The sequence below is a fragment of the Lutra lutra genome, chromosome 16 (genome assembly GCF_902655055.1).
Source record: "Lutra lutra chromosome 16, mLutLut1.2, whole genome shotgun sequence".
Taxonomy (NCBI): domain Eukaryota; kingdom Metazoa; phylum Chordata; class Mammalia; order Carnivora; family Mustelidae; genus Lutra; species Lutra lutra.
The window spans coordinates 43,911,375-43,934,666 of record NC_062293.1 but is presented as its reverse complement, the minus strand read 5'-3'; the positions used below and the strand labels follow the sequence as shown (position 1 = coordinate 43,934,666).

At 38.3% G+C, this 23,292-nt stretch overlaps 1 protein-coding gene across 2 annotated transcripts in view; it reads right to left on the bottom strand.

Annotated features, from left to right (window-relative positions):
• EFCAB5 (EF-hand calcium binding domain 5) overlaps nt 1-23,292 on the bottom strand; it is a 135,957-nt gene that overhangs the window by 59,826 nt on the left and 52,839 nt on the right. For both annotated transcript variants that reach the window (XM_047709027.1, XM_047709028.1), the window contains 4 exons: nt 22,925-22,995; nt 16,609-16,764; nt 2,805-2,904; nt 596-1,420 (listed from right to left, as the gene is read on the bottom strand). In XM_047709027.1, coding sequence (XP_047564983.1) covers nt 596-1,420; nt 2,805-2,904; nt 16,609-16,764; nt 22,925-22,995 — 1,152 coding nt within the window. The remainder of the gene's footprint in view (nt 1-595; nt 1,421-2,804; nt 2,905-16,608; nt 16,765-22,924; nt 22,996-23,292) is intronic.

Genomic DNA, 23,292 nt, shown 5'->3' with positions numbered 1-23,292 from the left:
AATAAACATAAAATCTTAAAAAAAAAAAGCGGCTCTAATATGAGACACCATACTTAAAATGAAAGGGCTTCTGGGGCCCCCAGGTGGCTCAGTTAGTTGAGAGACTGATTCTTGTTTTTGGCTCAAGTCATGATCTCAGGGTCCTGGGATTGGGCCCTGCATCAGGCTCTGTGCTCAGCACAGAGTTTGCTTGTCCCTGTCCCTCTGTTCCTCTTCCTGCCTTCTCTCTGTCTCTCTCTCAAATAAATAAATAAATAAAGTCTTAAAAACAAAACCCAAAACGAAACCAATAGGGCTTCTACTGCCTTTTCGGGAGTCTAGTGAAATTTTTTATATGTAACATCACCAGATGGCTTCCTCATGAATGGGCTTCCTGTGCAAAAGGAATTCTAGTTAATTGACAATAGAAACATTCTGGTTTGCCTTTAATTGATTGTTCAAGGCCTAGACACATGTTGCAGAGCAACATATTTAAGTTCTGAATGATCTGGTATGCCAGAAAAGATCCTAACTAAAATGAGTATTTTCTGAAAAGACTTTTAACAATAACTCCACAAAACATGGAGCTGATGTCATAGGTGAACTGAGTTACTACCTGACAGACGATATCTTCTTCTTGATGTCGGGACTTCCTCTTGCAGTTCAGGATTCACAAACAGTCCTTCATATATTTTCTCCTGAGTCCTCTCTTTCTGTGGGGAGATTTTAGTGTGCTCATAGGAACTAGTCTCCCTAGATATATTACTTTCTCTGAAGGTACTCCCTCTTTCTGATTGTGAAGCTGAACCCTGTTGTCTTTCTGGAAATCCCCCTCTGGGTGGTTCTTGTTCTGCAGTTGACCCTTTGTGTGATCCTTGCCCTGCTACTGACTCTCTGTGTGATCCTGGTTCTGAGGTTGACCCTTCCTCTTGCCCTTGTGCTGATACTGATTCTCTGTGGAGTCCTTGTTCTGTAGCTGATTCCATGTTGACTCCTTGTTCTGACACTCGTTCTGGTGGCCCTTGTTCTATTACTGAGTCACCATGTGGTCTTTGTTCTATTATTAACTCTCTATTTGATCCTTGTTCTGGAGTTGACCCCGTATGGGTTTCTTGTTCTGTTACTGATTTTCTGTACAGTTCTTTTTCTCTACTTGACTCTCCGTCTTGTTCTTGTCCTTCAGTTGAAATTCTGCTTGGTTCTTGTTCTGCAGTCATCCTTCTCTGCTGTTCTGGCAGCGTTGACTCACTGTGTTCATCATGTTTCTGTTGATCTTCTGGAGTTTTGAATGATTTTCTTTGGATTTTGCTGGCATGTTTTTCAGAAAGTAATGCATTCATCTCTAAGAGAACTTTGTCAAAGTCTTCATAAATATGTTTCTGATTATCCATGTCTCCCCAGAACTCAGACAAATCTATCTCTTCAAATTCAATGAATGGCCCTAATGCAGAAAAAAATTTTTTCCTTAAATAATTGATGTTAGAATAAAGGATCAGAACTAGTAAATTAATGCAAAACAGTGTTGATCATCATAATTGTAACATGGGCCTATTGATTTAAATAAATAACAGTTACCTTTCCCTACAACACAATAAAAGCAAAAAGATATTCTAGGCAACATAAAAGATGCTCACTACTGTAAGTTGGAAATTATCCCTTCCTAAAAGGTGTGGCTTTGGAAATAAGCATGATTCTTCCTTTTCTAGTTGGAGAGTTGCTTAGACTGCCAAAACAGTAGAGTTTAACCACTACTTTTGGTCCTCCAACAATAAGCCTAGTATAGGGATGAGGAGGAGGACACATGTCTTCCACCTCAAATACTTTTTTCCAGTATCTACAGTATCAAAATAAAAGCAAGTCTCTGTCACTCACTGGGCTATGCTTTCCTGATATTCATTCCCCCCTTCCTTATTCTCTCCCTTTCTTTCTTCTTTATTCCTCAATTCTTTTCCTCCCAACTTATGTGAACACCTGTTTCAGAATTCTAGGGAAAGATTGGATGGCATTCACCAGAATCCACTCAAACAATAAAACAACAACAAAAACAAAGCAATTCTGGTGTCCAGGACTACTCTATATCACCCCCAGATTTTTAAGTATCCAACTATTTTCACAGAGAACTAAAATATTGACATTTTTTGGAAAACCCATCCATTCAAAGACTTTCTCTTCAAAACATAAAAATGGGGCACCTGGTGGCTCAGTTATTTAAACATCTGGCTCTTGATTTTGGCTCAGCTCATGATCTCAGAGTTTTGAGATCAAGTGCCACATTAGGCTCTGTGCTGGATATGGAGCCTGCTTAAGATTTTCTCTCTCCCCTCTCCCTTTGCCCCTCCCCCCTTCCTCCCTCTCAAAAGAAAAAAATAAATAAAAATAAAAACAAAACCCATAATCCTACTTGTTTTGGTAGTAATATAAAAAAGATTCTTTACTGTGTAATTTCAGTAAAGCCAGACAAGTAACAATGCTTGGGAGAAGGAAACATTTTTCTCAGAAATTTTAGAATTCTGAGTTGGACATTAAAACTGGACTTACCATTACCAACTTAATTTCCAAAACATTCAGATTGCCACTCGAGCACCTCTTCATTTGAATGAACTTAAAATTGAGTTCTAACTTGACCACTTTTAGTATTGGACTATAGTGAAAAAGACATCTAGTTGTGATGAAGAGTGAATCTTGTGGGGAATGAACAGTTAGATTAGCTATCATGATCTAAGGGAGATGTCCTGTGAAGGGATTCCATGGGAATACAATGACTTTTATCAGATGAGTATACTATGTCATTCTAGCTTGAGCATCTCCTTCTGAATGGCACTTACATTGTCTTGGGTTTCGCAGCAAACTTCTAAGCGTTTTTGAACTTTGGTCATAGAATGTTTCCAGCAAAACCAATGTCCTCTGCCGATCCAAAAACCCTACCTAAGCAGAAAGTTAGCAGTTAGTTGATACAGGAGATTAGATATTTTTATGTAAATGAATACGTTTAGTGAAGCTTTTATCATCGCCACCAGTACCATCATTATGTAAATAAAAGCTGCAGAGTCAAAAATCAGGAGAGCTATATCTTGCCTTTAGGCTTATTCTCTACTTACCCATCCTGTGACATGTGTAAATGCCCTGCACTTAATAGATGCTTAACAATAGTCACTGACTTAATTGCTAAAGCCAATGTATAATGCTCAGTTCTTATCCAAGTAGACCTGAGTACGGCACTTAACCACTCCTAACTTGTTCTTTTTTGCATCATTTCTGAGAAACATTTTAACTACAGAAAAATAGAGAAAATGATAAAACTAACACTTGTGTTCCCAACACCCAGAAATGATGATTGTTACTATTTGGGTATGTACTTTAAAAACATATAATTGATATCATAGTACAATATGTACTTCTTAAAGTTCCTTTTGTTTACTCAACATTGAGATCAACTCATATATGTGAAGAGATATATTTTGTTCCTTTTTTGCTGCTTGTTCTGTAATTAAAAAATTTTTTTTAGATTTATTTATTTGAGAGGGAGGAGCAAAGGGAGAGGGAGAGAATCCTCAAACAGACTCCCTGCCCAGTATGCAGCATTGTCCTAGGACCCTGAGATCATAACCTGAGTGGAAATCAAGAGTTGTCTGCTTCACCAACTGAGCCACCCAGGTACCCTCAAAACACTGTAATTTTTTTAAAATTTTTTTATAAACATATAATGTATTATTAGTCCCAGGGGTACAGGTCTGTGAATCGCCAGGTTTACACACTTCACAGCACTCACCATAGCACTTACCCTCCCCAATGTCCATAAAAAACACTGTAAACTTTCTTAAAGTTCCTTTATTGATGGGCATTTAGATTATTTCCAGTATTTAGATACTAAAATAATGCTGCAGTGGATATACTTATACACATTCCTTGCATACATGTATGAACATTTCTGTGGTTAAGTAATTAAAAGTGTTCATTTTTATCATGTTCAGTTAGCCAGCATATAGGATATCATTTATTTGTCAGAGATAGAGAAAGGGAGAGCACAAGCAGAGGGAGCAGCAGGCAGAGGGAGAAGCAGGGTCCCAGCTGAGCAGGGAGTCTGATGCGGGACTCAATCCCAGGACTTCAGGAACATGACCTGAGCCAAAGGCAGATGCCCAACCAACTGAGCCACTCAGGCATCCTTACTATGAACATTTTCAGCTTTAGTAGTTATTGCCAAATTGTTCCACAAAATACCTATACTTCTCACTATTATTGAATGAGAATATCATTTCTCCATATCATGCCAATACTTGATACTATTACAGTTCATGATTTTTTCCAATCTGATAGGTTAAAAATAGTATCTAGTTATTTTAACTTGCATTTCCCTGATAATTAGTGAGATTAAATATATTTTCATATATTTACTGTGTATTTATGTTTCCTCATCTATGGAAGGCTTTTTTTTATGTCCTTTTCCTCTCTTCTGTTGTGAAGAGTTGTCTATTTCTTATCAATTTGTAAATGTTTTTGAGAGAGAGAGAGCATGAGAGGAGAGAGGTCAGTGGGAGAAGCAGACTCCCTGCCCAGCAGGGAGCCTGATGTGGGACTCCATCCCAGGACTCCAGGATCATGACCTGAGCCAAAGGCAGTCGCGTAACCAACTGAGCCACCCAGGTACTCCAATTTGTAAATTTTTGATAATGATCATTCTGTTACCTATATAGCAAATACTCTTTCCCAGTTTAATCTCTTCTTTTTTCATTTAACTTTTGGTGAGTTTAACTAGATCAATGTTTTTAATTTTGAGGTAGCCAAATATATCGATTATTTCTTGAATGGTTTATGCTTACTAGAGGTATTCTCTAAGAAATATTGCCTATACCAAGGTCAAAAGTCATCCTCTATACTCTATATGTGTTCTAAAACTTTTATAATTTTGTTTTCCACATTCAGGTCTTTCATTAGATAGGACATATTTTTGCACATTATTGAGGCTCTAACCTAATTTTAATTTTTTCCCAATTGTCCCAACTTAGCATTTATTGATTAGTCTCTTATCACTGAATTATTTGCTACCTGTGCTATGCACTAAATCCTCACATACTCATAAATCTGATGCCAGGCCAAATATTGTTAATATAACTTTATTTCTAAAAAAAAGAGGGAAATCAGGGCACCTGGGTGGCTCAGTTGGTTAAGCATCTAAGTCTTAATTTCAGCTCAGGTCATGATCTCAGGGTCATGGGATTAAATCCCATGACTGGCTCCATGCTCAGTGGATTTTCTCCCTCTTCCTCTGCTTATTTTCTCTAAATAAATAAATAAGTAAACCATTAAAAAAAAAAAACGAGGGAAATCCTTCTCAACTTGTTCTTCTTATAATTGTTTTTGCTATATTTGGACCTTCATTTCCATAGAGGTTTTAAAAAGGAAATCTTTTGAAAAAATACAACATACATTCAGAAAAGTATACAGATAATAAGCAAATGGTTTTTGTCACAGTATAATCACACGCGGGAGCTGTTTCTCAAAGGAGAATAGTCAACATTAGTAGAGGGCATGATTTTGTTCTAAAAGTCAAGGAATCTACCCTGTAATTCTTCTACTGCAGCTTGCCATAGCATTTTAATTTGCCCCATACCCTTCAAATACCGTCAGATCGTCTAGGTAATAAGGTACAAGGCAAAGAAGAGTTTTTGCAGCCTACAAAGTCTACAAAGACTTTTCTTGCTCTGGGACTTAACTCTTGCAACTGACAGCTCAATTAATGTGTAAGAGCAGCACATGAGAGTAAAGTTGTTCCTAAAATAGGTCCAATAACGTCCAATAAGCATTGTGCCTCTTGGTGACGTGTGGCACATTTGCCTCGTATTTTGAGATATTCTATTATTCTTCAGACTACTAGACTGCTAAAACTTTTACCAAGATGGTAAGCCCTGATACTACATGGCTTTTATCTTTCCCTTGGACACATATGGGTTGTACCAAGGCATCTAAAGCATCTTCATGCTCAGCAGGTCCAATCACCATGATGGAAATCATTGAGGTAGTAGATCTGATGTTCTGTGGGATGTCTGCATAGTAGATTATAATAGAAAGAAAGAGGGCTGCCTTAGTGCTATGGTGAGGCATAAAAGTATAGTGCTGACAGGTGAAGTCAGACTTCTGTCTGTCCTTGTAAAGTCTCTGGAGAAAATAGTATTTGAAAATTCAATAGTTGTGAATGAGGGGGCTGTGTCAATGTGGTTCAATAAAGATTCCGCATGATGAGTAACAACTGCAAATGGAGTCATAGTAACCTACAAACATTTTTTTAAGCTCTACCTTTTGCATAGGCAAAAGAGCAGAATCAGACAAGAATGGATCAGGTACTTTTTCTGAATCCTTCACATCGTCCATGTATTTTTATATCTAATTTCTGTGGAATTGTTCTGTTTTTGTTTTATTTATCTACGTATTCATGTATGCTTGTATGTATGTATGTATGTATGTATGTATGTAGTTATATTTTCCGTTCTGGCAGACAGAGAAAGTTCAGGAGTTTCTATTTGGTCCTTCCTACCGTGATAGCCTTCAGCCCCCAATTTGTAAGGATGCTGTTAGTTGCTGACTAGGTCTATTCCAATTACACATTCAGGAACCAGAAATGAACATAGCTAAGGTCACAGATTAATTGGGGACCAAAATACTATTTATCACTTGATATCTATAAATTCTACTTTTGACCAGTGGTCCACTGGGGCATTTTGAGATTCTAGGGATTAGTATTAACTTGGAGTCAGTGTCTGGTAATCTCAGAAAGTCTGGGATATCTCCCTCATTCCAATATATTTCACTCTAGTAAATGGCTACAGGTCTTTTGAGGAACACTTCGAGTAAGATCTACTGTATTTGCTTGAGGCAGTCTTGTAGGATTCTTCTTCAAGAGACCCAGCCTCTTACTCTACATCAAAGAATTCTAGGTGTGTAAATTGGCTTAAGTCAGGAAACTGGATAAGAAGCTAAGATTCTCCATTGAAGTGTCTCAACTGTTTCTGGCCCCATAGTTAGAGCTTTTCTATAAAAAACTCTAGCAACAATTTAGTAGATATCCTATCTATTACCTATCTATTTAACCTCAATGGAAATCATGATCACCACAGAAAATCCATGTGGGTCAAAATTTTCAGATAGTCACTTTAATTCTTGCTGTTCATTGTGGTAATTCTAATTACATATTCAGTAAGTAGGTAAATAACTGTGGTGTGAGTCCTAGACAAAATGAGCCCATTATAATATGAGCTTCGACCTTGGGCAGCAAACCAAAATACCATTTATCTATGGTATTGATGAGCACTGATTTTGACCAGTAGACCTTATTTCTGGCAATTATATACCATGTCTTCTATCATTCTGGAATCCCATAAGAATCCCAAAATTTTTTTTTTCATTAAATTTTATTTTTTATAAACATATATTTTTATCCCCAGGGGTACAGGTCTGTGAATCGCCAGGTTTACACACTTCACAGCACTCACCATAGCACATACCCTCCCCAATATCCATAACCCCACCCCCCCCTCCCACACCCCCTCCCCCCATCAACCCTCAGTTTGTTTTGTGAGATTAAGAGTCACTTATGGTTTGTCTCCCTCCCAATCCCATCTTGTTTCATTTACTCTTCTCCTACCCCTTCAACCCCCCCATGTTGCATCTCCTCTCCCTCATATCAGGGAGATCATATGATAGTTGTCTTTCTCCGATTGACTTATTTCGCTAAGCATGATACCCTCTAGTTCCATCCACGTCGTCGCAAATGGCAAGATTTCATTTCTTTTGATGGCTGCATAGTATTCCATTGTGTATATATACCACATCTTCTTTATCCATTCGTCTGTTGATGGACATCTAGGTTCTTTCCATAGTTGGCAATTGCACTGCTGAGTATTTACTCTAAAGATACAAACGTAGTGATCCGAAGGGGCACGTGCACCCGAATGTTTATAGCAGCAATGTCTACAATAGCCAAACTATGGAAAGAATCCCAAAATTTTAATGGCAGTATCTACTACCATCATCTTCAGCCTAAGACGACAGCTACCAAAGACGCTAATGCTCCCTTCATTGACGTATTTCTCAAGAAAGTGCCATCTGGCCCCTTTGGGAGGATATGGTAAAGGTGCATAATAGGCAGGTTACATAAGAGAAATCAACTTCAGCAACCTTATAAGCCTTTGGATTTCTTCCTCTATAGCATGCCAAGAAGATTCTGGCATCTCAATCTCATTTAATATAGGTCTTATTTGGGTCAAAGTTTCAGTTTACCTACCAAGGGAACAGTTAAAACCATTCTCAGATACTAAAAATATTACAGCTAAGTAAATCTTCTAAGTATAACAGTATTGACAAGTTTGAGCCAATCCAAACTTACATCCATCTTTCTTAGTCTAAAAGTTTTGTACTCAATCCCCACACATATCCTCCAGGTTTTCGTTGTTATAAATGAGCAAAAAACTTGCTATTCTCTTGGAGTACCAACAGTAACTTCTCAGTTCAGATTGACTTGTCCTGATGGGACATGCTGAGATCTGACTCCAATTTTGGGTCTAAAGGCAATGAATGTTGTACAGGTGGACCTTAAGGAAAATAGACATATCCTGTAAGCTAATTGCCTTAAGTGAAGTTATTATAGAGACTCTAAGTGAAGAAAAGCTAATATTCTCAAATAGGAGAGGGATTGCTTCTGCTGCCAAGGGAGGCTTAGAGAGATTTGTAGCTCAAGTCTTAGCTTCCATCCAATGTAAACATTCTAAGTCTCAGGGTCTCTCTGTTTTTCAAGAGGCATGTTAACTTTCACATAACAGACTTGGCAGCTGTATGAATTCAACTTACATTTTAATCCTGTCACATTAAATTTGTGGGCTGATTTTTCATCCACATCTGTCCTGAATCTACAAGAAATAGATTCCTTCAAAGTCATCATGAAATTTTCTTGTTTTCTGACTGCAACTTGAGCTCAGAATGTAAAGCCCTGAGCTTGTTTTTTACTTTCTACAACCTCTCCAATGCAGTGAAATGAAGTCCATTCACTGAGAGCCCTTATAGTCAACAGTTACTGTGATTATGGTTAAATGCAGCAGCCACTTGTTCCCTTAAAGTCCTTCCTTCAAAAGGCACTCCATCCTAAACAACCACAGAGAAAATTTTAAAAACTTTTTCACTGAGGAATAATAGATATGTAATAAGGTGGGGGCATTTGGATGGCTCAGTTGGTTAAGCATCTGACTCTTGATCTCAGCTCAGACCTTTGATCTCAGGCTCTGTGCTGGGCATGGAACATTATTTATTTTTTTACATTTTTTTAGATTTTATTTATTTATTTGACAAAGAGAAAGAGAATACAAGCTGGTGGAGCAGGAGGCAGAGGGCAAGAGAAAGCAGGCTCCCCACAGAGCAGGGAGCCTGATGGGGGGCTCAATTTTAGGACCCTGAGATCATGACCTGAGCTGAAGGCAGAGGCTTAACCCACTGAGCCACCCAGGTGCCCCTACTTTTAAAAAATATAATACGGTATGCAAATCCCAAGCATTTAGCTCAATGAGTGTTTACCTATCTATACTCCATATGAGTACCACTCAGGTAAAGAGATAGAACGTTTTCATCATTGCCTGAAGACTCCTTCATGGTTTCTCTTAGTCAATAATTCCTCCAAAGGTAATTATTATTCTGATATTTTCACTATAGCTTGCTTATTTTTAAATTTCACATAGATGGAATTATACAGTACATGTCCTTTTGTATCTTCTTTTGTTCAATATATCCATGAATGTTATTCATCTTTCCTTTGTCTGTAATTTATTTTTCATGGTTACATAATATTCCATTGCATTAATATATAAACATTTATTTAATCTTACTATTGTTAATATATATTTGTATTGTTTTTAGTTTTTGACTATTACAAATAAAGCCATGAATATTCTTGTTTTTTTAAATTGACCTCAATGAAGTATAACTTACATTCAATAAAATGAGCCAATTTTAAGTGTAGAGTTCAATGGTTGTGACAACGTATACACCCATGTAACTACTACCACAATGAAGATATGAATTTTTTCATTAAACCAAGAAGTTTCCTTGTGTTGCTTTGTAATCAGTCCCCACTACTCATGGCCCCAGAAAACTATCATTCTGTTTTCTTTTTTTTTTTTAAAGATTTTTATTTATTTATTTATTTGACAGAGAGAGATCACAAGTAGACGGAGAGGAAGGCAGAGAGAGAGAGAGAGGGAAGCAGGCTTCTTGCTGAGCAGAGAGCCCGATGTGGGACTCGATCCCAGGACCCTGAGATCATGACCTGAGCCGAAGGCAGCGGCTTAACCCACTGAGCCACCCAGGCGCCCAAAGATATGTACCCTTCTTAATACCGACCACCAGGCTTACCTAACAGCTCATTTCTTTTTATTGCTGAGTAATATTCCATTGTATGGCTATACTACAGTGTGTTTATCCCTAAGTTGATGGACACTTGGGTTGTTTCTAGTTCAGAGTTGTTGTGAATTAGACTACTAAGAGCATTTGCATATAAGGATTTGAATATACATATATTTCCAATTTTTCAAATTTTGTTTCATTTCTTCTTGGTAAATACCTAGGAGTGGAATTGCTGGTTGCTGGGTCATATGGTAAGTATATGTTTAACTTATTAAGAAACTGCCAAAATGCTTTCCAAAGTGGTTATTCCATTCCTATCAGCAGCACGTGAGGATTCTACTTGTTCCATATCTTTGCCAATACTTGTCATTGTCAGCCTTATTTTTTTTTTAATTTCAGTATGGTTAACGTATAGTGTTCTATTAGTTTCAGGTGTACAATAGAATAATTCAACAATTCTGTACATTACTCAGTGCTCATCATAAGTGATTCTTAATCTCCTCTACCTATATCCTCCCATCCCCCTCATCCCTTTCATCTCTGGTAACCATTAGTTTGTTCTCTATAGATAAGAGTCTGTTTTTTGGTTTCTCTCTCTCTCTCTTTCTTTCTTTCTTTGTTCATTTGTTTTGTTTCTTAAATCCCACATATGAGTGAGACCATATGGTACTTGTCTTTCTCTGACTGGCTTAATTCACTGAGCATTAAACCCTCTAGATCCATCCATGTTGTTGGAGCAATCAATATTCAAGGAGGATTGCCTGAAGGATGCACAGACATTTCAGATTTTATAAAATATATTCCTCACTTAAACCAAGTTGGCAAGGATCTGAGAACCTAGACTGCAATATGTCAGCTCCTTTAAGAATTGTTTTTTCGGGGGTGCCTGGGTGGCTCAGTCTGTTAAGCAGTCGATTCTTGATTTTGGCTCAGGTCATGATTTCAGGGCATGAGATCAAGCTCCACACTGGGTGGGGAGCCTGCTTAAGATTCTCTCTCTCCCTTGGCTGCATTCTCTCTCTTTCAAAAAAATGTGTTTTTTTCTGAATTGTAGTCTTATGTGGTGCCATTTGTCTATATTTAAAGCAGTTATGAGAAAGTGTCCTAAGAAAGTGTTTCATTTCTTATAAGGCCATCATAATGAATGTTCCCTTCATTGCATAGGGCCCCTTAAATGAGCACTTCCAAGAGACACTCCCGACTGTACTTTGAATCCCAAATTTCTGTACGTCTTCTTTTTCTTTTTGGAGAGGGAGAGAGAGGAGGGAGAGAGAGAGAGATTGAGAATCTCAAGCAGGCTCTACACTTGGTGCAGAGTTCAACGTGGGTCTCAGTCTCACAACCTTGAGATCATGACCTGAACCGAAATCAAGAGACATTTAACTGACTGAGTCACCCAGGTGCTCCTGTACTTCTTCTTTAAAAAAAAAAAAAAGATTTAATTCAATTCCAGTTAGTTAACATACAGTGTAATATTATTTTCAGGCATAGAATTAAGTAATTCAACACCTATATACAACATCTGCTGCTTACTAAAACAAGTATCCTCCTTAATCCCCTTTACCTATTTAACCTCTCCCCCTACCTACCTTCCCTCTGGTAACATCAGTTTGTTTTCTATAATTAAGAGTCTGGGGGTGCCCAAAAACAGACACATAGATCAATGGAACAGAATAGAGAGCCCAGAAATGGACCCTCAACTCTATGGTCAACTCATCTTCGACAAAGCAGGAAAGAATGTCCAATGGAACAAAGACAGCCTCTTCAATAAATGGTGTTGGGAAAATTGGACAGCCACATGCAGAAAAATGAAATTGGATCATTTCCTTACACCACACACGAAAATAGACTCAAAATGGATGAAGGATCTCAATGTGAGAAAGGAATCCATCAAAATCCTCGAGGAGAACACAGGCAGCAACCTCTTCGACGTCAGCCGCAGCAACATCTTCCTAGGAACATCACCAAAGGCAAGGGAAGCAAGGGCAAAAATGAACTTTTGGGATTTTATCAAGATCAAAAGCTTTTGCACAGCAAAGGAAACAGTGAACAAAACCAAAAGACAACTGACAGAATGGGAGAAGATATTTGCAAATGACATATCAGATAAAGGGCTAGTGTCCAAAATCTATAAAGAACTTAGCAAACTCAACACCCAAAGAACAAATAATCCAATCAAGAAATGGGCAGAGGACATGAACAGACATTTCTGCAAAGAAGACATCCAGATGGCCAACAGACACATGAAAAAGTGCTCCATATCACTCGGCATCAGGGAAATACAAATCAAAACCACCATGAGATATCACCTCACACCAGTCAGAATGGCTAAAATGAACAAGTCAGGAAATGACAGATGCTGGCGAGGATGCGGAGAAAGGGGAACCCTCCTACACTGTTGGTGGGAATGCAAGCTGGTGCAACCACTCTGGAAAACAGCATGGAGGTTCCTCAAAATGTTGAAAATAGAACTACCCTATGACCCAGCAATTGCACTGCTGGGTATTTACCCTAAAGATACAAACATAGTGATCCGAAGGGGCACGTGCACCCGAATGTTTATAGCAGCAATGTCTACAATAGCCAAACTATGGAAAGAACCTAGATGTCCATCTACAGACGAATGGATAAAGAAGATGTGGTATATATACACAATGGAATACTATGCAGCCATCAAAAGAAATGAAATCTTGCCATTTGCGAGGACATGGATGGAACTAGAGGGTATCATGCTTAGCGAAATAAGTCAATCAGAGAAAGACAACTATCATATGATCTCCCTGATATGAGGGAGAGGAGATGCAACATGGGGGGGTTGAAGGGGTAGGAGAAGAGTAAATGAAACAAGATGGGATTGGGAGGGAGACAAACCATAAGTGACTCTTAATCTCACAAAACAGAGGGTTGATGGGGGGAGGGGGTTGGGAGAGGGGGGTGGGGTTATGGATATTGGGGAGGGTATGTGCTATGGTGAGTGCTGTGAAGTGTGTAAACCTGGCAATTTGCAGACCTGTACCCCTGGGGATAAAAATATATGTTTATAAAGCTGTAAAAAAAGAAAAAAGAAAAAAAAGGATGAATACCCAAGTTTTGTAGCAACATGGACGGGACTGGAAGAGATTATGCTGAGTGAAATAAGTCAAGCAGAGAGAGTCAATTATCATATGGTTTCACTTATTTGTGGAGCATAACAAATAGCATGGAGGACAAGGGGAGATGGAGAGGAGAAGGGAGTTGAGGGAAATTGGAAGGGGAGGTGAACCATGAGAGACTATGGACTCTGAAAAACGATCTGAGAATTTTGAAGGGGTGGGAGGTTGGGGGCACCAGGTGGTGGGTATTGTAGAGGGCACGGATTGCATGGAGCACTGGGTGTGGTGCAAAAATAATGAATACTGTTATGCTGAAAAAATAAAAAATTTAAAAAAAAAAGAGTCTGGGGGTGCCTGGGTGTTGTACAATCACTGAGTTCTACTCCAGAAACCAATATTGCACTGTATGTTAACTAAAATTTAAATTAAAATTTTTAAAAAAGAGTCTGTTTCTTGGCTTGTCTCTTTTCACCCCATGTTCATTTGTTTTGTTTCTTAAATTTCTTTAAATTTCTTAAATTCCACATATGAGTGAAATCATATGGTATTTGTCTTTCTCTGACTGACTTATTTCGCTCAGCATTATACTCTAGCTCCATCCACGTCATTGCAAGTGGCAAGATTTCATTCTTCTTTTTTATGTCTGAGTGATACCTAATAGTAAATCAATCTCTCTCTCTCTCATATATATATATATATTACATATATATATCATATGTCACATATTCTGTATCCATTCATCAATTGATGGACATCTGGGCTCTTTCCATAATTTGGCTATTGTTGATGATGGTGCTATAAACATCGGGGTGCATGTATCACTTTGAATTAGTATTTTTGTATTCTTTGGGTAAATACCTAGTAGTTCAATTGCTGGATGGTAGGGCAGTTCTATTTTTATCTTTTTGAGGCAACTCCATACTGTTTTTCAGAGTGGCTGTGTCAGACCTACCTCAGGATATAAGAAAAATCCCAAATAACCTAACCTTACATTTAAAGAAGCTAGTAAAAGAACAACAAGTGAAGCTTAAATCCAGCAGAAGAAGGAAAATAATACAGACAAGAGCAGAAATAGATGATATCAAAACTGAAAAAAACAATAGAATAGATCAATGAAACCAGGAGCTGGTTCTTTGAAAAAATTAATAAAATTGATAAACCCCTAGCCAGACTTGCCAAAAAGAGAAAGGACCCAAATAAATAAAGTCACAAATGAGAGAGGAGAACTAACAACTAACACCACAGAAATACAAGGAATCATAAGAGATTATTATGAAAAACTATATGCCAACAAACTGGACAATCTAGAAAAATTGGATAAATTCCTAGAAACATTTACACTACCAGAACTGAAATAGGGAGAAATAGAAAACTTGAACAGACTGATAATCAGCAAAGAAATTGAATCAGTAATCAAAAAACTCCCCAAAACCAAAAAAGTCCAGGGCTAGATAGCTTCACAGGGGAATTCTACCAAACATTTAAAGAAGAGTCAATACCTATTCTTCTCAAACTATTCAAAAAAAGAAGGAAGGAAGGAAGAGAGGGAGGGAGGAAGAGAGAGAGAGAAAGAAAAGAAGGAAGGAAAGAAAGAATGAATGAACGAAAGAAAGAAAGGAAAGGAAAACAAATCCATTCTGAGGCCAGCATTGCCCTGATACCAAAACCAGATTAAAACGCCCTAAAAAAAGAGAACTATAGGCCAATATCTCTGATGAACATGGATGCAAAAATTTTCAATGAAATACTAGCAAATTGAATCCAACAGTACCTTAAAAAAATCATTCACCACTCAAGTGGGACTTATTCCTGGGCTGCAAAAGTGATTCAATATCTGTACTTCCTCTCCCAGTTTACATTTATCTTACATACATTGTCAATAGAGTATTTAGTTATGTTTCCCTTTTCACGTTCACTGCTAGGAAGCTTAGATTCAAACTTGTTAATGACCCAGAACAAATATTTAGTCATATAGTATACATTTGGGGCTTCATTTAGTATCCTCTCATTTTTCTCTTCTCTCATCCTGCTTTTTATCTATCTATGTCCCTTTGTTGCATTTTATCTAATTAGTAAGCATCCTTAAATCTTTTCTGGAACATGGGGATACAGATAAATATTAAGTTCATAAAAATGTATTTTTTAAAAGATTTTATTTATTTGTCAGAGAGAGAGAGAGAACAATAAGGGGGAGCAGCAGACAGAGGGAGAGGGAAAAGCAGACTCCCTGCTGAGCAAGGATCCTGATGGGGTACTTGATCCCAGAACCCTGGGATCATGACCTGAGCCAAAAGCAGATGCTTAACTGACTGAGCCACTCAGGCACCCCACAAATATATTTCAATAAAGCTTGTATCTATTTTTACAGATCCATTTGGTATCCTGGCTTACTTGTACCCTTCCAAATACCATTCTTAGAAATACTTTTAGATATCAACTTTTCTTGTGTTAAGTAGCAGCATAAGAAAATGTGGTAAGCTTCTTATTCCCAACACCTCTTTTCTATAGGAAGTCACCAGCAAAGAAAGTAAGGAAAAACAGTCTTAAGTGCCCATTCATGAATGGGAAAGAGATTTAGAGACAAGATGTGCATTGTAAAATACAGTGAAATGGTAAGATGTAGTCTACATACAGGCTGGTACCACTCTGTGACAAAGAAAGGTACAGAAACTGAGAATAGTATCTAGACAATTTTACAACAACTTGAGAAAGTTAGCTGATAATAAATCATTATTATCATATATAATAAATCATATTTAAATCTGAGAATCAAAAAATGTGGACTGGGGCACCTGGGTGGTTCAGTTGAGAGTCTGACTTTGACTCAGGTCATGATCTCAGGGTTTTGGGACTGAGCCCCATGCCCAGCTACGCAATCAGTGGGAAGTCTGCTTATCCCCTCTCCCTCTACCCCACCCTTCCCGTTTGTGCTCTCTCTGTCTCTCTCTCAAATAAATAAATGAAATCTTTTTTAAAAATGTGGATTATATTTGGCATATGCATTTTCCCCCCTAGCAGTCCATCTTCATTTAGTGTCAGTCCACACTGGATTAGCAATTAAAAACAGCATCATCATACCAAACTACAACCTAAAAACTGGTCCTTCACAAAAAAAATAGTTGGGAGAAGCACTGCTTTAAGGTTCTTATCTTACCTTCCCATGGTCACAATCCAGGAAGAGTTGAGCAAACATTTGCCTCCGCATGTCCATTTTTATGACCTCCCGGAATTCATCTGCACAATGACAAAGGTGCTTAAGGAGTTTCTCAAACATTTCACTTTTAAAGTCTGCAATGTGTGAAGAGAGGTACTGCACAGAAAAAGAGGATAAATGAGTTGATTTAAAATAGGCTCTTTACTTGGATTTTTCCAAGGATTCAGTCAATGTACATCAAATTATTGGCTACAATTTTCCCCATATCATTTGCTTGTCACATAGATAAAAGCACTTTCATGTTAGTACTACTCTACAGCTGTGCTGCAGAGAGAGGTGACCAATACAATCCCCAAAACCACACACCAGTAAGGCTATTTTTGGAACAATTCACCTCTGGATCACATCAGCATTATATAAGGCAGACTTTTCACCTCACAGTATGAACTCGCAGCAGTTATAAAACGTTGCCTATACATTAATAGTTCTAAAAATTGAATATCGTTTTCCTTTTGATGTATGGCATATAAGACCATGCTTTTTCCAAGACTAGCTATGTTTAATGATTGGAGTATAAGAAATGGGGATTGTGGGTGGTGTGGTGCATAAACAATGAATTCTGGAACACTGAAAAGAAATTTAAAAAAATTTTTTTTAGAAAAAGGAAAAGAAATATAAATTTGGGTGCCCTACTCTAGACCAACTGAATCAGAAATTCTGGAGTGGGACTGAGAATCCGTTTTTTCTAAAAAGCCCTTCTGGAAGCAAAATACACTTCTAGCTCTTAACCAGGCTCCTTCCAGTCACAAGCGTGCAGAGTCAGAACAGAAAAAATATGAGATGTCACATGATCAGACCTGTTGCCCCCAGGATTCTTGGAGAAGGGAAATAATCTTTCTTTTCCCTCTTAAGGAAGAGATGGTGGGGGATGGGGGTGGGGTGGTGTGCAGAGACAAACCATAAGAGACTCTTAATCTCACAAAACAGAGTGTTGCTAGGGGGTATGGGGGGAGGGACAGGGTGGCTGGGTGATGGACATTGGGGAGGGTATGTGCTATGGTGAGTGCTGTGAAATGTGTAAGCCTGTTGATTCACAGACCTGTACCCCTGGGGCAAATAATACATTATATGTTAATAAAAAAAAAGAGACCCCAGTATATTTCCACTGTTATTCTTTCCTTATATCCCAACACTCAGAACTCTTGTGACGTTAGCTAGTGGGGGCATGTGGTTGTGGAAACCATGTATGGAAATTCAAGTGGGCTCCAGCCAAGGGGACAGGCAGACTTGGGTCTTCTTCCTCCAACTTTTATACATGGTAACTAGAAATAAATCCACCCTGGAGTCAATAAATAAATAAACCCTCTGGGTTATTCTTATGTTCACTAAAGGTTGAGAACCACTGAAATAGATGACATGGGACAACTGTCTTAATTGTTCCAGAATCCTAAGATCCTGTTTAATCCTTAATACATGAATTAAGCTTTTGGGAATTGACCACAAGGCTATTTGAGTTTTCTGGTTGTGGTAATCCTATTAAACCAAGGATTAGTTTAACTGTTTCTCCAAGAGACACTTCAACGTTCTGGATTTAGAGCCTATGGGTTTTCTGAATGACTGTGTTCTCTAAATGTGGGCGATAGGACATAAAGACTACCAGTTGCCAACTAACTACAGATCAAATTCCAAATAGAACAGTAACAGAAGTTTGCCGGTGTCTCTTGTAAAAACAGAGAAAGTGAAAATACAGGGCCTTTGTGTTTTCCTATCCTCCCATGGGATAAATCAGTTAATATCCACCAATCCTGAAATTATTGCTTAGATTAATTTAAGAATATAATGAACTATGAGTATCCTTCCACTTAATAACTCTGTGAACTGCTAACCATTTGAATTGTACTTAATCAAGCTATCTCCGTGTGCTGGGTCCCATTGTGATGAATTCTGGGCTGTTCCTTTCTGACTTGAAAACCAAAATTTTGAGAATATAGTAAATGTCACACTTAATAGCCTGGTATTTACTGTTAAGTTTTACAGCTCTGGGCCATTGGGATTCACACTTATTTAATTGTAGACATACTTGAGAGTTGATGAAGCAGGTAATATAAAAGCAATAGAAAGAAACTGTATTTGGAAATTAACTACTTTAGGTATTAACTTCCAAACTGCACTGGTAAGTCCTGATAGTAATAACATTTTCAGAAATACCTGCAAACAAAGACTATAGAATATTGAAATACACAGATGATACTGGCTATCCATCATTGAAAAAGTGTGTTCATATAGCATTTGGTCAGAAAATTAGATTTCCAGTCTCAGGGAACTTTTAAAAATAATTAATGCTAATTATATACTCAACAAAGCATAAATATACTTTAGGTCTTTTGATTTTTAAAAGTCAGAACCATTTGCTTAACAAATGAATTGAACAAAGGCCTTACTCAATATCCAATAAAAATAAAAGTGACAGATTGAAACACATGATTTTCCCCCTACTGTTGAAAGGTAGCTTAGGCAATGTTCTGGTACAGGTTGTGTCCCCCCAAAGTTCATACGTTGAAGGTCTAACCCCTAGTACCCCAGGATGTGACTATATTTTGGGACAGGATCTTTGTCTTTTATTTTTTAAAGATTTTATTCATTTATTTGAGAGAGCGAGCAAGAGAGTGTGCATGAGCAGGGAAGAGTGGCAGAGGCAGAGGGACAAGCAGACTCTCCGCTGAATAGGGGGCCTGACTTGGGGCTCCATCCCAGGATCCCAAGATCATAACTTGAGCCAAAGGCAGACACTTAACCGACTGAGCCACCCAGGTACCCTTGAGATAAGATCTTTAAAGAGGTAATTAAATTAAAATGAGCTCATTAGGGTGGGTCATTAGCTAATACGACCAGTGTTCTAATAAGAAGGGGAAATTTGGACACAGACATGTGCAGAGGAAAGACCATGTGAAGACACAGGGAAAAGATGACCACCTATAAGCCAAGGAGAGGGGCCCTCAGAAGAAACCAACCCTGCCAATACCTTGTCTTGGACTTCTAGTCTCCAGACTGTGAGAAATTAAGTTCCTGAGGTTTAAGTCACCCAGGACTTTGTTATGGTAGCCCTAGAAAACTGACAATTAGGATTTGCTGATCGGTAAACTCCTTTATGTATTTCTTATGGTTGAAGACCACCTATGAAGGCACACAGGAGGATAGTTTATCATAGACCATCCCATTTCCCTGGTTTAGAATTTGCTCATTTCACCCCAAGGCTTCCTCAGGCAGTGTTCACAGCACATTGCTGCTTCTACCTACAGCTCCCCTAAAGTCATCATTCTTCCTTCTTCTGTCCTCCCCTGCCATAGCTCAAAGCACAAGAGAAACAAAATAAGCAGAACAAAACAGCAAAAATTATAAAATGCAAATCACAAATAACAGAATAGAGAGCCACTTGGATACATTCCATTTTGGGGGAAATGCACAGCTTGGGTTGAGCAGAATACATTACAGGAAAGCCACAATCTTTGAGTAATTTGATGAAGCCTCTCTGTTTAAAATGTCAGCTTTGAGCCACATCAGTTTGAAGGCCTCAGACTGTATGACTGGTATAAAACAATTGAACATGAGAGTCTGATTATCTTGAAGCTGACCAGTGTGGAGCAAGAATGGACTCAGTCCCAGAGAATAGAATTCAGGCAGAGACATGGCCCTTATTAACCCCTGCACCGGTTCCTTAGTGTCACAGAATTCAAAGTTAATATCTGAATCCCACTAAATAGTATTTCTAGTTTTTGCATATAATTATTCCTTTTTTTTTTTTAAATTTGACAGAGAGAGGGAGCACACAGCAGAGGAAGAGGGAGAAGCAGACTCCCAGCTGAGTAAGGAGCCTGATGCGGGGACTTGATCCCAGGACCCTGGGATCATAATCTGAGCCAAAAGCAGACACTTAACCAACAGAGTCACCCAGGCTCCCCTGCATATGATTATTCTTAAGCCCATTAAAAAATCCAGATGCAGACTTTAGACCGCTTGAAGCCCAGGCCTGCTGAAGGATGCTCCTGGGAAACTGACCCTCGTTCTCCCCAGTCCCACAGTAAACAAGAAGGTGTTAGATTGCTTTCACTTGCCCCTGGTAGCAGGTGGATGTGTGGCCTGCATCTTCACGATGATCAGGTGGGGGATAAGATCAAAGCAAAACAAGTTCTTCAGTGAGGGTGACCACCTGCCTCAGGTTGCCTGGGACTTTCCTAGTTTCAGCACTGAGAGTCCCATGTTCTAAGAAACCCCCAGGGTGCGGGCAAACCAGGATGGTTTGAAAATCTAAACCATTGATCCATGTTAATGGTCTAATTCCTGTGGAAAACTTTGGGGAACCTCTGTTTGGAAGCCCGCTGTGTTGTATCCTGCTTTGTATATAACAGGACATTTCTGTGAATATTAAATCCTTTGCCTTAGGAGAAATTTTACAGCCTATAACTGTGTGTGAGGCATCTTTCCATTACCATCCCATTGGACAACCACACATGGGACAAATAGTACAAAGTTCTTATTCTATGGTATGCATTCATCCATTCTCAATCCACTTGCTGTATTTATAGACTCACACGATAAAGACTTTTGTCTGTAATAGATAACTGGGAATGACAATAAACACAAATGACAATTTGAGTCAGGATTCTGGTGCCTAGAGTGAGAAGAACTGATAAGCGGGTTACGTTGCCCTAGAGAATAGTCCTTTAAAAGACTTCACTCTGGTTTGAGAAAGCTATACTTTGTTACTACTTTGGAGGCAAGAGTTTGGGGAGTTAACCTTGAAATTACACCAGGGGAGGAATATAACCCAGGCCAGAGCCATCTGATACTATCAACAGAAACAGAAGTATGACAACCTCTGGAGCCCCCAGAGGTAGGGAAAGACAATCTGCAATGATGAGAGATCAGCCTCCCTCAATTCCTCAGTCTGGAGTCTTTGGAATTTCTCCTCTGCCTGAGGCCATCTTTACCCTTCACTCCATAAACTCTGCCATACTAAAAGTCTTGCATGTAGTTATCACTAGTGGTTTAGAGATAAGAACATTCCTTTCCCTGGTAGTGTGTTGTGATGCCTTCTCCAGATAGCATTTTCCACACAGAAATAGTCAAATGTGTTAAGAATTCCATTTCGGGCACATTCAAACCACAGACCCCTGGGGCACCTGGGTGGCTCAGTTGGTTAAGTGTCCAACTGTTGATCTCAGGTCTGCTCTTTTTTTTTTTTTTAAGATTTATTTATTTATTTATTTGAGAAAGAGAGAGAGAGAGAGAGAGAGAATGCACAAGCAGGGGGAGGGGCAGAGGGGGTGGGAGAAGCAGATTCCCCACCTAGCAGAGAGCCTGACACAGGGCTTGATCCTCGGACCCCGGATCATGACCCAAGCCGAAGTCAGACACTTAGCCAACTGAGCCACCCAGGCACCCCTCAGCTCAGGTCTTGAACTCAGGATTGTGTGTTCAAGCCCTGCATTGGGCTCCATGATGGGTGTGGAGCCTACTTTAAAAAAATAATACAAAAATAAAATAAACCACAGACCTCAGCCACTATATAAAATATTGCTTCTATTTGGAAAATGGGTACCAAGTTCAAAACAATCTACAGAAACTTTTTTTCCCTTTGGAGAGGAGCACACAGCCATTTGTGGGACTGTCATTTTAAAAATTACGGGCATTTTAACAATTCCAGGTAACCCATAAAACACTTACGACTCTGGTACCATTAAATTGCTCCTTTTGCTTATCCTAATATAATCCCAAGACAAAAGTAATCCCATACTTTTTCAGATGAAATATTATGTAGATTTTGAAACCAAACTTCCTGAGTACAAATTTGCCCAGCTTCACTAATTATGACACCTAGTGCAAGTAACTTAATCAATTTGCACCTTAAGTGTCTTCATTTATAAAAATAAAAATAAGGATTGCTGAGAGCATTACCTGAGTTAATATATGAATAGCTTAGGACAATACCTGGTCTAAAGGAAATGGTTTATAACTTTTAGGCTTCTTTATCTAAAATGCAATAGAAAAAGAAACTGGTTTTTCTTGATCTTAACTGAAGGTGTGAGTGAAAGTTTTTCTCACTTTCACATCATGAGTACCAATAATTGAAAGAAACTGTAAAATGCCTTTGATTATAAGATATACCCTAACTTCAGAAAAGTTAAAATAAAATAAAATAATATTTCATCTTAGAATAGAAATAAGTTAGTATGTTTTAACTTAATTCTAAGTTAATGTGTGCGTAATGCCCATGCAAAATAATTTCATTCAAATAATGAATAATGTAACTTCTTACTTCTATAAATTCCATTTTATTCAACCTTGGTTCCATTGAGTCAGCAATATCCAATTTTTGGCAACATGCTTCTAATTATGGAATAAAAGTTATTTGCTGGTTAGTTTGGTTGTAATACATTCATATTTCATATTCATCTTATAGCACTTTAGAAGAAGAACATAAAATTATTTCTTAATTAACATCTTAATATACATCAATATTTACAATAAAGCAAATGATATGTAGTTGGGTTAACATTCCAATTACTACACAATTATTACTTTTCCTGGCTTTTATTTGACCAAGCAACCCAAACCCTAAAATAGACAGGTCTACATTTTTAATGACCAGCTTGTGATAAAGCAAAAACAAATATGACATCAATA